At 43.9% G+C, this 13191-nt stretch overlaps 2 protein-coding genes and 1 non-coding gene across 3 annotated transcripts, besides 10 other annotated features; all 3 read right to left on the minus strand.

Annotated features, from left to right (window-relative positions):
• Nucleotides 1-896: 896 nt before the first annotated feature.
• orf224 (hypothetical protein) lies at nt 897-1571 on the minus strand. Its single transcript has one exon. The coding sequence runs from the start codon at nt 1569-1571 to the stop codon at nt 897-899; it is 675 nt and encodes a 224-aa protein (YP_002000568.1).
• A 2160-nt stretch (nt 1572-3731) lies between these two features.
• Nucleotides 3732-5183, minus strand: rps2 (ribosomal protein S2). Its single transcript is given in 1 exon segment — nt 3732-5183. A coding segment is annotated over 1 exon segment (1452 nt).
• Nucleotide 4382, minus strand, in rps2: a sequence feature (C to U RNA editing).
• Nucleotide 4408, minus strand, in rps2: a sequence feature (C to U RNA editing).
• Nucleotide 4415, minus strand, in rps2: a sequence feature (C to U RNA editing).
• Nucleotide 4439, minus strand, in rps2: a sequence feature (C to U RNA editing).
• Nucleotide 4510, minus strand, in rps2: a sequence feature (C to U RNA editing).
• Nucleotide 4705, minus strand, in rps2: a sequence feature (C to U RNA editing).
• Nucleotide 4759, minus strand, in rps2: a sequence feature (C to U RNA editing).
• Nucleotide 4780, minus strand, in rps2: a sequence feature (C to U RNA editing).
• Nucleotide 4981, minus strand, in rps2: a sequence feature (C to U RNA editing).
• Nucleotide 5173, minus strand, in rps2: a sequence feature (C to U RNA editing).
• A 2906-nt stretch (nt 5184-8089) lies between the features above and the next one.
• trnfM lies at nt 8090-8163 on the minus strand. Its single transcript has one exon. It is a non-coding gene; the product is annotated as a tRNA-Met (tRNA).
• Nucleotides 8164-13191: the final 5028 nt, after the last annotated feature.

The following is a 13191-nucleotide window of genomic DNA, read 5'->3' on the forward strand; positions in this document are numbered from 1 at the left end:
TTCCTCTACACCCCGAGTAGTGATTTATACGAATGAATTGCCTGAGCATAAGATTGATTACCTCCTCGTAGTGAGTGGATTTGTGTAGATGGATTTTCCACACTCATTGTCATTCCTTTCTTTGTTTAGCTTTTCGTTGTCTAGAATATCCTAATTTCGTGTACTGAATTTACTAGCTTTTTGTTCCCGCGGACAAGAGAATCTCATAGAAATTCAGTACACGAAAGCTGTCAGCCCCAGACATGGAAGTCTCCCTTGCATCCTTAACTGAAAAGGAGCCCGAGTAGTGAGTTGAACTCTGACCAGCCCAGACTTCTACATAAATTCCTAGCTTTTTAGCTAGTTGATTTGTTTGACATAATATCATATGTGATTTGAGTGTGGTACCTTTTCACGAATTCCACTTTAGAGATTTGCCCCGCCCGACCGAACGAACGAGTCCATCTATTCGGGCTAGTCAAGAAATTCCAATGCGAAATGCAAGCAGAGATTGCCCCGGCGCACAACCACTCCAATCCGCCTGGGTCTTCTCGAATGTGTAGAACCTACTTTAAAACCCGCGTCCTCGCTGAGGAGTGCCTACGTACTTTCTTCATAGAAGAAAGATCAGGGTTGCTTTCGTAGTTCTTTCGAAATGATTTACGGTCATTCTTCTTTATTTTATTGAATACATTACAGCTAGTACCGGATTTTTCCAATTTTTTAGAAAGGTTTATCAGTCCCTGTAAGGTATACTCTTTACCCTTATTGAGGATTCCATGAGCGACTAAGTGGTCCTTTTGCTCATTCCAGAATCCATCCCGGTCCGGGTCTAATTGGGCCATGCGATCGATAATATCTTTCTTAATAAAAATGATTGAGTCTATCTCATCGTCGCTTACTTCCCTTTGGGGAGTTCAAGTTTCAAGTCTGCTTCTTATAACATCATGTTGAATTTGGTGGTTTGATGGCCCGGCATTTTCTTCTCCAAGTTGAGGTTCAGGGTTCGGCGGGGTGTGGCTTGTGGATGGCTCTCCCCGATCTGGAACAGCCCCGAATACGTGTTCCAGGGGAACTTCCGGAATTGAATAAGGGTCAAAACGGGGCTGTTCCCCTTGCGGCACCTCTTCCCCGGGGGAATCCGGTGCGGGTATCTGGCCCGAAAGCCCATTGAAAAAAGAGGACGACGGAGTAGAGGCTTCAGCTGACTTGCCCGCAGCGGATCCGGAAGGACCCGCTTCACTAGGCCCAGGCCCTGGTGGGTTCTCCATAGCGGAAGCAACCTCTGGGCCTTCCACAAAAAAAAACGAAAACAAACCAGAGAAGGATCCAATTAGAGTAGAGGAAAAAGCCTCCCTCCTCCTTCTGACAATATAAAGTCCCAAAAAAATGAGGGAAATAAAAATAAAAATAAGGTAAGGTCTATCGGTCCACAAACCACTGAAGAAAAATTTTCCAATAAATTTTGACACGATACGTTCGTATCTCGAGATTGAGGGAATCTGTCCCCCCATTCCTCGTGAGCTACTTACTAGGAGAAGGCAGAACCAGAAGAATTGTGAGAAATAAGTCAATTTATCAAGTTGAGGCATTTCGATTTGGATTTAAAATAAAACCCTCAAGACAGAAAAAGACTCCCTTTTCTTCCTATTGATCTTGACGTCGGAAATGGTTGGTTTTAATGCTCGCACAGACGAAATAGAATACCGGATTGGACCTTAGCCGCTCGGGAATAGAATCCTTCACCACCAGGAAAGGCAATCGCCACGACGCTGACATCTTTTCATACGTACTAGACCCGGAAGGCGGAAGAAGCCGCTTACACGACTTCCAATACAGACAACTCAAGCAAGAGGTTTGACATCACTCCTGCAACTGCAAGACAAAGACTCAATCAAGCAGCACTGACCGCTATTCCCTACATAGCTAAGATGTCTGACACTGCGCCTAAGAGGCTAGCTTCACTATAAAGAGAAATAAAGCTTGATTTCCCCCTTCATAATACCTATTAAGTAAGTATTGCCATCTCTTTGCCCTAGCTCATCTTCCTTTCTCGGGGCTAAAGAGGATCAGAGTTCTATCCGTTCGTGGATAAGAGAAGACTAGTTAGAAGAGGGAAGGGTGGAATGAAACAATCCAGGGTCAAACGAAGATACTTGTTAGCCTAGCCCCATGTGTATCCGTAGCCTTCCCTGTTTTGAGAATCTCATATTGCTTCGTAGGACGTGTGTCCTTCGTATGTTCCGTCGCCTGTTCCTGGATAAGTAGATTTTCTACCAACCAAGTAGAATCAGCCTGAGAATCAGCAGCTGAGAATGCTGGCAAATCATAACATTAACTACGCCATTCTTGAGCGCCAATCAGTATCCTCCTAGATTCTCATGTGTTGAGTATCAAACAAAAGATCCCATGTTTGGTTGGTCAGATCAATTCGGCTTTACCCATTCATTGTTTTATCGAGGCAAGACAAAAAGGGACAGTTTTCTTATCTTTTGAGGTCTCAACGAACGGTTCTTAAATCATTAACGGATGCAGAAATGGGACAAGTTATTACCGGTTTGAGGGGACAATGGTTTTCTAGGTTGTTTCACCAATCTGTTGAATTGGAATGGAGCTCACGACCGTGAAACCCCTCGTTGTTTGATGGCACCTATCTTGTTCCCTTCGGGGAGAAATACTACTCTTGTTTTTCTTGTTCTTCTTTCTCGAAGAGATGGGTGCACCGCCTTGGAGAAGGTAGTGTGCCTATCGACGACTCCTTTCCATTGTATGGGAGGATATCTTCTTTGTTGTAGCTGAACTGATGTATGAATAAGGAGAGTGTGAATGGGGATTGGAGAATGCCTTGCAATGAATTAAGGATCCTTCTTGTATGGCCTCCAGAGGAGCCTCTAATGACCTTTCCACACCTGTTTTGAAGGGAATCACTCGTGGCAACTCCTAGAATGCGGTTAGAACTTGTTTTTCTTCATAAATATGGGGCTTCTGCCATAGAACCTCCACTCCACTGCTATGATCCGTCTTCGATTCACCGAGCATCGAGCTACTCTCACCCGAACCGCACGGTTCATAGTCTGCACACCCACCAAATCAATCTTCAGCTAAAGTAATATAGATTGCTTCAAGACAATGAAAGAGTTTGGTGTACTACAGGTGGATGCCCCCTAGCTCATAGGTCATAGCCGTAGTTCGTGCCTTTGGAGTCTAAGAGAAGGGACTTCTTTATACGTTTGAGATGTGGGATCTGTCTAACTCGCACTATGTTTAACCCGTTGACTTCGAAGTGGTCCCACTCTCTTCTATCTCCGAATCTCTTTGCTCTGCCTCTGGGCGCTAATGGATTTTACTTTGACTCTTTACGGCATCTGGTTCAATCCAGTTATCTTGCTCAGTTGTATTCCTTTTCCCTTGCCAGGTTCTATCACAGCAGACTATTTCACTCCCGGAATTGGGTTTGAATCAGAATCTCTTTCCCTTGCCTTTTCAGCTAGCGAGCATACCTAGCTTGCTTCTTGTCACGAGCGGGAGTCGAACCCGCATTGCCCTTCCTGAAAGAGACGTCTCTTTCAGATCGCGACTTTGGTGACGCAGTTCAGTCGGCGATAAAAGCCTTCCTACGTCTGCGGGCCGGTCGGCCACCCAATCCTGCTCTTCAAATGAATCACTGAAGTCCCCAACCCTATCTATGATACCCCCATCCCAACCATTCTTTCTTTGAAATCCTTTACTGGTGGATCCCCCATCCCCATCGACTATTTGGCTAATGCCATCCAAAATTGTATAAGATCCTGAAAACTAAGGGGATTCGCCTTAATGAATTGTAGCCAGTCCTTCAAATCTTCTATGGGATCGAAGAAGAGTTCAAAATCATCATTCATGATCTTGTAGACTATATTCCTTATATTCTCCTCGTCCAGGGGACTCTTTAAGTTGATTTGTTCCCCTACTCTCCGGTAAAGCTCCTCAGAAATTGCTTTTAGGAAAGATGCGTGTTCGGCCGCATAAGCCAGATAAATTGAAGAAGAAGGGGCAGCCCCACCCCCTGTAGAGTTACTCGGGCCAGCCTCCCCTTGTAGCTGGGGTAGACTGGTAGTAGTTTCACCTATAAAATTTTGCATTTGTGGAATGTAGGTTGGAACTACCTGTTCCGGGATTGTAGAAAGGAAGGGCTCCACAGTTGAAACTACCTGTTCTGGCATTTCCGAAAGGAAAGGCAGGACAGCTAAAAATAATTCGCTGTCAGCCGCAGTATAGATACTTCGAGTTTTGGTAACTCTGGAAGTAGCGCTACAGATTGAAGTTTTTCTGCCCCCGATTATAAGTTCTCGTCGACCACGGCCTATAGGAACCAGGCTATCCACTGCTTTTAAGCCTGTTTGCATGGGTTCGTGCACAGATTTACGTTCCAGAATCCCTGTTTTCGTGACCGAATGACGAAATAGATATACGAACTGTATAGGATCATTCGCTGGGATGGGATAAGTGATTCTTTTATGGGATTCCCCTGGGATCGTGGAATCAACTAAGAATGCAATAGGTATTTGTGATCGAGCAGCTTCCAGTATGACCGAAGACTTTCTATCTGCATTCAGAATAACCGCACAATCGGGTTGTTGGTTCAACCCAAAATTTATCTTTTTCGTTCTTAAACGGAATTTTTTTTTTTTAGCCAAATAATTGCTAAAAAAAGTCCCGATCTTCCATTGAGAATCATTGATACAGCTCGCCATTTTTTCCAATATCTCACATCGAAATAAATGATTGGTCTTTAAAAGGAAGGAACGGCATTTTTTACGAATGGGAGATCCTATAAAATGAAGAGCGGTTCGTAAACAAATCAGTGTCTTGTCTGAATCGAGAATAGCAATTCCACTTCTGGAACCACAGATATAGACATTGAAATGGTGAGCATCTACCCGACGCCCGCCGAGATGTGCATTCGTACAAAGTAATTTAGTATAGACCATAGAAAGGATTGTCATTTCCGGTTTTCCGTTTCCCGAGATACTGGTGGTAAGTAATAATGCAGGCATGGCATATTTCGTTGAATCAGTCTTTTTCGCCACATCGCGTATAAAGGGAATCGAACCCAACTCTTCCACTCGCCGCCAATGCGGAAGGATGCCGCCGAAAAGAAAGGAGACTGATCTTAACGTTGGCGTCGGTTTTTCCAAGAAAAGTTTGATTTGATTGGTCTTTTTCATGCGGAACGGAACCGTATTAGTAAGCGGGCCCACACCTTCTCCATCCCTCGATCAATAGTTTATTTCTCTTCTCTATCCCCTTTCTCGAACTGAGCTATTTCGAGCATTTCATAAACAGAGCTCGATAGTCCCTTAAAGTATTCACTTTTCCAGGAGCCGACTTACCAGTTAGTACTGGCACTTTTACAGGAACAGTACCAGAGACTCATCTCGTAAGAAGACATTTTCAATTAGACACTACTAGTCGAGGACACGCGACAAGTTACGTTCTCATTTCGCAGAGGTTCTTCTCGCGATCTTTCTATTCTATTCTTTATGGACCTGAGCTCACTTAATTGCTTTTTGAGGGGGCGCAGCTCATTATCTATGCATTTTCTCATTGGCAACAAATCAATGTCATAGCACTATTTCCACTAATCACTGCACAGAAATGCAAAAACAGAAGAGAGGGGCAGCCCAGACATGAGAGGACCACCACGCACAGCAACGATTTGCTGATTGAAAGCTCCCTAACTATGTGTCTGTGCGGATCAGGAACCAAGTAAGTAAAGGGATGGTTAAAGAGGCAAAGTGATGCCCGCCCAAGCAAGTGGTTTGTTTTCGAGAGAGAAGTGTTTTTTTTGGAAAAGAAGAGCTCTTTCTAAGTTGACTTGCATTGCACAAATCATGCACATTTTTGAAAGTGCTTTGTAAAAGATCTTCAATGGAACGAGTTTCTTTTGACCATTCCCCCCTCTGACTGGGATGTCGTGTGTTAAAGCACAGTCTGGCTCTATAAGTAAGGAAATATCTCTATCCGGTTATTTGTAGTGAAAATCTGTCTCGAGGAGAGAACGAGGAAAGCAGGGAATAGCGGAACAAAGAAAGAACTCTTAGGGGAGGAAAGCTTGCCTTTCCGATTTATTCGCAGGTAAATTCGGAGTTACACGAAGTGGAAGGACCAAGGGCGAAGCGAAAGAGGGCATTTGCGTTCCGGGGAGGGCGTCGCGTAGGCATAGTTCCAATGGTAAGCTGATTCCAGGTACGCCCGTTCCTCTACATCGTTTGACTATCAAAGTCAGGTCAAATGTAGGTGAGTGTTGCGACTCAGTAGCCGTACCTGTTCCACTTGCTTATTATGGGAATAGTTGATTCATTGTAAGGTTCAATCAGGCTGCCTGGCTCTACCTAAAGTCTAAGTCCGTCCCTCCTTCCTACTTAGCTCTCCTCACACGAGAAGCATAGGCCGCAGGTTGACAATGCGCTACCGATGAAAGAAAGTAAGTCAAGCCACCCACGGATCCTTCTACTAAGGAAAGAGTTAAAGCCGAAGACAATCAATAAACATCTTCAACCAATCCAATACAAATACTGAAAAAGAAGCAGTCTACCAACTTTTCTTTCACAAGGCCGCAGGTTGATCTCATGCATTACTCAACCAAGTCAGATAAAAAATGATCTTATCATCGAAAAGGCGCGCAGCGAGATAACAAACACATAAAAAAGGATATGCCCTAACTATATGCATGCCCCAAACTCTATATAAGAACTTTATAAATAAGGCAAAGAGAATCTCATCTCCTCACAGTTCCTTGCCAGCGGATCTTAGTGCCCTTCAAGCGCCCCTTGCGGCTGTGGGTAAGAACGAACATCGTTCTAGCCAGCTAGTGAGAGTTTCCCCATTGATCTTTGATCTGGCTAATCAATTTTCAGGTTTTTTATTTCCTTCAATGCCGCTGGTGCATAGTCAGACTTGCAGGGGCAGCTCAATCAAGTAGAGACAAGACCAGCTGTTGAAGCTTGGCAGTGGAATCCAAGAGATAAGAAGTAGTATAGAGATAATAAAACGGGATTCAAAGTAGTAGTAGTTGAAATAAGATAGAGCAAGCAAGAGTAGTAGTATTGGCAAAGAAGATTGGAATTATTGTATCCACCAATCGAAGCTTCCTCTCCCTCTAACAAAGCAATGGAATGAAATTCTAATCCTCATCCTCATACCTTCAACTATACCTTCCCTCGACCGCGAGCCCTTATACGCTAGAGAAATGCTATTCCTAGACCTATCGCTATCCCCTTTAGGAGGGCTATCCCTTTTACGAGCTAGAGCGTAGCGATTCGTACTCCTTTTGGGGGAAGGTTAATGTAAAAAGGTCCAATCCTCCAGGGCAAAGGTATCTTTTGTTTCCTTTAGAACAATCCTAATCGCATATCCAAACCAAAGAAGATGATATTTATTTGATAAAGCGCATTCTATTATCGTATTGCGACACTGCTCCTATCCCTAACGCTAGCTCTGTTGACTTCATTCCTTGTCGGTGTTGCGAGCCCCTCTACTTTACGAAACGAAGGAAAATAGCAATGGAATGGAATAATGCTATCCATACGCTATTGATATTCCTAGCGCTATCCCTTTTCTTTGCAAAGAAGCCCCTTCCCTTAATAAATTGAAAACATCATAAGGCTTTACTAAAAAAAGTAAGATTTGGCTCGGGTGCATCAAAACTTGCAATACGAAGATCCCTTTCAGATCAGCAGGAGGAGCAGGTTGCACCACTGGTTGGGGAGGAATTGTCAAGCTACGAGTGGGTAGAGTAGTAGAAAATACTTTATTTCTTCTATCCTTCATATCCATTGAACTAAATCTCATCATAGGTAACTATATCCTTTTAAGCTCCGCTCTCCTTATATTGGAGAGACTTGTTTGGGGTCGGCGTTGGTTTTTCCAACGAAAGCCTGATTTTGAGAACGTGAACATGAGCGGTAGACTGAACACCCACACAATCTCGATTTGACACAACAACACTTTCCATGGGGACCAACGGAACAGAGCAACTAGAACACGTAGTTGTCTATTTGTTAGGCAGGCGACTTGAACATAGATTCTTTCACCCAGGTGATCAGGACTCGTAGAAGTATCTGACGTGATTAGGCGGGGACAGGATTCGAACCTGCAGTCTTCAGGTCATGAGCCTGATGAGTTGACCAATTCCTCTACCCCGCTTCTTCCCCCTGGTCTTTCTTTCCCACCGGGGTTCACCTTGCTTGCTTGGCCGGGATAGAACCAGCGTTTAGGTTCCTTGCGGCTAGGCGCGGAGGTTGGAGCTCCTGACGACTGGTACGAACTTGCTGAAAGCACGAGCGTAGAAGCGAAAGAAGAAGCGAGGGGATTCCAAGCGAAAGAAGAAGGGATGAGCGCTTTGTTGCTAAAGCGCATACGTTTTCTTGCTTGATTTTTATACGATTTTCTGAAGTGATCTGTACAACTAAGTAGAAAAGGACAGACGAGTGTGGATACACGTGGTATAGGGATGCTCGTCTCGCCGTAAGTTATTGACCAGTACCAAATGTGACAACCTTCAATTCAAGTTACAAAACCATGAATTTGAAACAGAAGTTAGCGTGCTTCATGTACAACGTTATGATCTTATTTTAGGCATTGACTGGTTGTCAAGTTTTGCTCAAATCACAGTTGAATGGAGTAAAGGAATGCTGAAACTCAAGCATAAAGGCAAGCAAGTGATCTTACAAGTGCAAGATGTCACAGCTGAACTGTGCGGTGTGCCAGGGAACAGTTGACTTGCACAAGGAAAAGAAGAAAGGGCTTTGGCAAAAAGAGAAGGAGCTCTTCTTGCCCGTATGGGAGTGGAAGCTTCAGTGTAAGCGGAAGCTAGACTAGAAGAGAGATTCATCCTAGGCTTTGCTTGGCCAGTCTATTAGTATGGCATCCCTTCTCAGACATAGGAAAGCTCAATGTCTTAAAGACATAGCATTGAAAGAGTGAGTAATCAGCATGAAATCCAGTCTCCTTGTAAATTCGATTAGACGACCGCTTCGCCATGTACAGAAGAGGAAGTCCAAGAACTTCTTCAACGATTTCAGAATACGGCCGCCAGTGACTTTCTTATTGCTAGGTATGGTATTGGCTCGAGTCAACTGCACAGCATAAATCTCTCTTTGATGACGAACGATACAACACAAGTTGCTAGCATTGAGTTTGTATACCTATCAACTCACTCTCCTACTCTTGTCAACGAACTCATTGAACTACTCCTTTCTCACTCCGCACTCTAAAACGGTTCACTCACTACTTCCTTGTTTGTTGGAAACGAACGCATTTCTCCACTAGCTGTCAGCTCTCCTACTGTTGGAAATTAACTCATTGATCAGACCAACATCGATGCTTTTCACTCACTACTATGCTTGTTGTTCATTCCTTCACTCTGGAAGTACGCACTCATTATAGCAAAACAACCCACTAAACTCCCTGCTGTTCACTCCATTCCCTACTAGATTATTTGAGACAGTAGCTGTGAACTACTCCCCTCCCTCTTTGAGAGGGACGAAAAGACTCTTTCCATTCTTCAAGCTACTAACTTCCACTAATACATTCAAGCACGAAGTTACCTCCAACTATTGGTAATAGTTGCATCGAGATATTCGTAGAGACTAGCTATAGACTTTGTGAGTCAGTGTGCTCATTAATTACCCAATTAATTCACCAGGACAGTAAGGATGGAGCTGCTCATTCCACGATTGACAAAGCTAGAACGAGCTCTCTCTTACTTAGAAAGAGTCTCACATACCTGGTAGAAGTGTGCATTTTACCTATACCCATACCTCTTCTATCTATGCTCCAAGCATGATAGCAATTGCATTAAGCTATTGGTGCTTCTTTCTCACCCGGCCCGAGATGGGTGTTGAAGGCACGTGTAGTTTAACAACTTCCTTACGTTGACGCATATCATCATGGGGAATCGAGTGAGTTCTTCGGATCGACGGACAAGAGGACCTTTTCATTCATCTCACCTATCCTACGCAGATTTATAATCTAATTAAAGAAAAGAAACTCTTGCTTTTAGAAATGAATTTCACATTTCTCTACGCAAGCCAAGGAATCTGTCTACAACTGGTACTTCACATGCCTTAGAAGTAGATTTGAATGAGAATGAATGAAATGAGTAAACGTTACTAGGAAGGTGAACTCGCTATCAAACTACAGCCTGCGCTAGTGGCTCAATCCGTTGCTTGTTGGGTTGAACATATTCTTTTTCTTTGACGGATAGCTTCTCGGCTCTTGCCTGGCCTGGAGTTGAAGAAGGAACTGGTAGCACTTGAATCAGAGGAAGATCGGAATAGCAGACGAGTTGCAGCTTTTAGTATTGTTCACAGCTTGGATGCCTTTATGCCAATTTTCCCGTGTTTATGGAAAGCCCGTCTTTTTGGCAGAATATAGCCCCACTAGGTTCTTTTGTTCTCGAATAAGCAGCTCTAGAAGCTCTCGCATGCGTTAGACTGACTACGCCTTCTATCTTTCTTTGTATTTTATTCTAAGCGTGGTAAGGATATTGAATTAATGGCATGGAACATATTTGCTAGCCCCTATAGTTGGATGCAGACGATGGCATTTTCCTCTAAGAGGTTTGAAGGCATGAATAGGCAGCTATTGAATCCGCTACGGAAACAGTAGCTGTGAACTACTCCGTTGCCTCGGCACGGCTCATTCCATTGATACGCTCATCGGGCTGCTCGTCGTTAGGAAGAGAAAGTCCTACTGCTGTAACTGCAACATCAAGCAAGTAGGATCGGGATTCAGATGTTCAATAAATAGGTTTGTTAGAAGAGACAGGAATTTATTCTTTATTAGTGCATGCCTTTTTTTTTGTGATTCGAGCAGTTCTTGTCACGAGATGATGGGCCAGAGAAAAGTTTGATAGGAAAGGAAGGCGACAGTTAAATAAAAAAAAGAAAGGGAAGATGATACTGATATAAGAGTACTGCTCTTTGCCCTAAGATTACGATCAGTCACTTTTTATGTTTCAATCAGCTCCTCACTTCTTATTAAGGTTTTCGTGACCGACACCTAGTTCTTTCCACATCACTCCACTGTTTGAGCAATTTCCACTCTCCTTCCTGGTCAAACCTATCAAAACCTTCGTTCAAGAACTCATTCCAGCCCATGCCTTCTCTGACTACTCCTTTCACTTTTTGAAGTGTATTTATTTGGAACAACTTCAAATACTTCTCGCACTTGTCAACCCATTCCCTCGTTCTCCCCTCCATTAAACATAGGAAATTTAACCCCAATCCAGGGTCAAACGAAGATACTTGTTAGCCTAGCACCATGTGTATCCGTAGCCTTCCCTGTTTTTGACAATCTCCTATTTCTTCGTAGCACGTGTCTCCTTCCTATGTTCCGTCCCCTGTTACTGGATAAGTAGATTTTCTGTTTGAAGTGCCTAGAAGATCCAGCAAACGGAGGTTATCTCCCCCGCCTTGAGTTTCGGTCTTGCGCATTCAAGCCTAGAATAAGGCCTAACAATAGGGTGTAAACTTTAGCGAACTCCCATGCTTATATAATCCAATCAATTGCACCATGATTAATCCACTAGACAAAAGGGAAACACAATCACTACATTAACCGAGCTATATTAGCCGCGCTTTCAAGAGCACACACAGAAACCACTTAACAGTGACTCCTTCTGTCAGCTATTCATTTCCTGGGAGTTCAGACTGACGGTTAGGTTCTTTTTCTAAATTTACTTAAGAACTTTTGGGCGAAGGATACACCGGAAAAGAAGAGGAGCCTTTGTTCGTTTGGCGTTCGTTGGGGATTCATTGCTCGTTCTGCGATTAGATTCATTGCTCGTCGATCTGGTTTAGTAAAAAGGTTTTTTCTTTTTGAAAACCAGATTCATGCCCAGAAGAGGATCCTCTATCTGCTCTCGAAGCAGTCGTCAGCCTAAGCTCAGGTTTTAAATCCTTAGGTTGACCCTACCCCTTTTTCTTCCTTTCCCTATCCAACCCGAGCTCTATCGGTCATGGCTTTCTCCTCTCTTCAATTCTTTCCGCCCAAACTAATCCGCACTAGCCCCAAACCCTAGCCCTGTTGTCTGGATTCCCGATCTCTCTCCTACAAGAAAAACCTATCCCACTAACGACTCTCTTTGTCTTATACCTTGCTAATACCCACATGAGAAAGGGTTTCCCCTCGCTTTCAGCCTCCCATTATAAGCTAGATGACTCTACTGTGACATGTTATGACGATCTTGAAGCCCCCAACCATAGATAGATGCTTTGATCATCCAGGTTTTGCCAATCCACGAACTGCATCGTATAATAACCGCGGATATCAGGCGTAGGTTGACCTTGAGTGGTTCACTGAAGGGTAGGGCTATCTCTTCCCTTTCCATGCCTTTGATTCATCCCGGATTGTGTTGATGTGCACATGAACAAAAGTGCACATTCCTATCCCCGAAGCAAATAAATCAGATGACTTTTCCGAAGCAAAGAAGAAGATGACGGCTCCTACAAGGCACAGCACCAATGGAACAGCGGAACGGGTATCTTTTAGCAAAGCAAAGGGAAAGGAGGTATCATACCAAGGGGTTGAAGAAAGGGTTTAACCAGCGGATTCGCATATCTTTTTCCAATGGCTTCCCGCATCCCTAGTTTTTTAACTCCTGGTTTCGGGTAACGGATATGGGTTCGGCCCCCTTCCCTTGGCGAGCATAAGAACCATTCGTATACGTTAGGAGCAGAAGTTGACGTGGGTATACTCTTCATTTCATCCTTTTCATTGAATCCCCTATCCTATTATCCAGCAACGCCCAAGCTGTCGATGATCACCTAGCTCTTGTTCGAAGCAATTGAAGTATACTCTACATCAACATGGGATTGAAAAGGTGAGGGCGTAGCGAGCGCTAGAGCTATTCCTACGAAAAGGGGAGCTATTCCTACGATTCCTAGTATCCGTTCATCGATAGACTGTCCTCGGGCAAGGGAAATATACTAACACTATTACTCAACCCATAATACCCTTTCCAAGGGCTCAAAACGGGTCTTTGCTACAATCCAATCCATTTTCAAACAAAAGAAAAGAGCAAGTTCCCACAGGCGAAGAGCTGCTTCCGAGAAATATTTATCTTCTTTTACCCCCTTTACGCCCTTCGGGGCTGCTAACAACGAGCTAATACACAGGAACGGCACGGCTCCTACACCGCTTAACTCCAATAACAGAACCTGGTCCCAC

The sequence above is a fragment of the mitochondrial genome of Oryza sativa, assembly GCF_034140825.1.
Source record: "Oryza sativa Japonica Group mitochondrion, complete genome".
Taxonomy (NCBI): domain Eukaryota; kingdom Viridiplantae; phylum Streptophyta; class Magnoliopsida; order Poales; family Poaceae; genus Oryza; species Oryza sativa.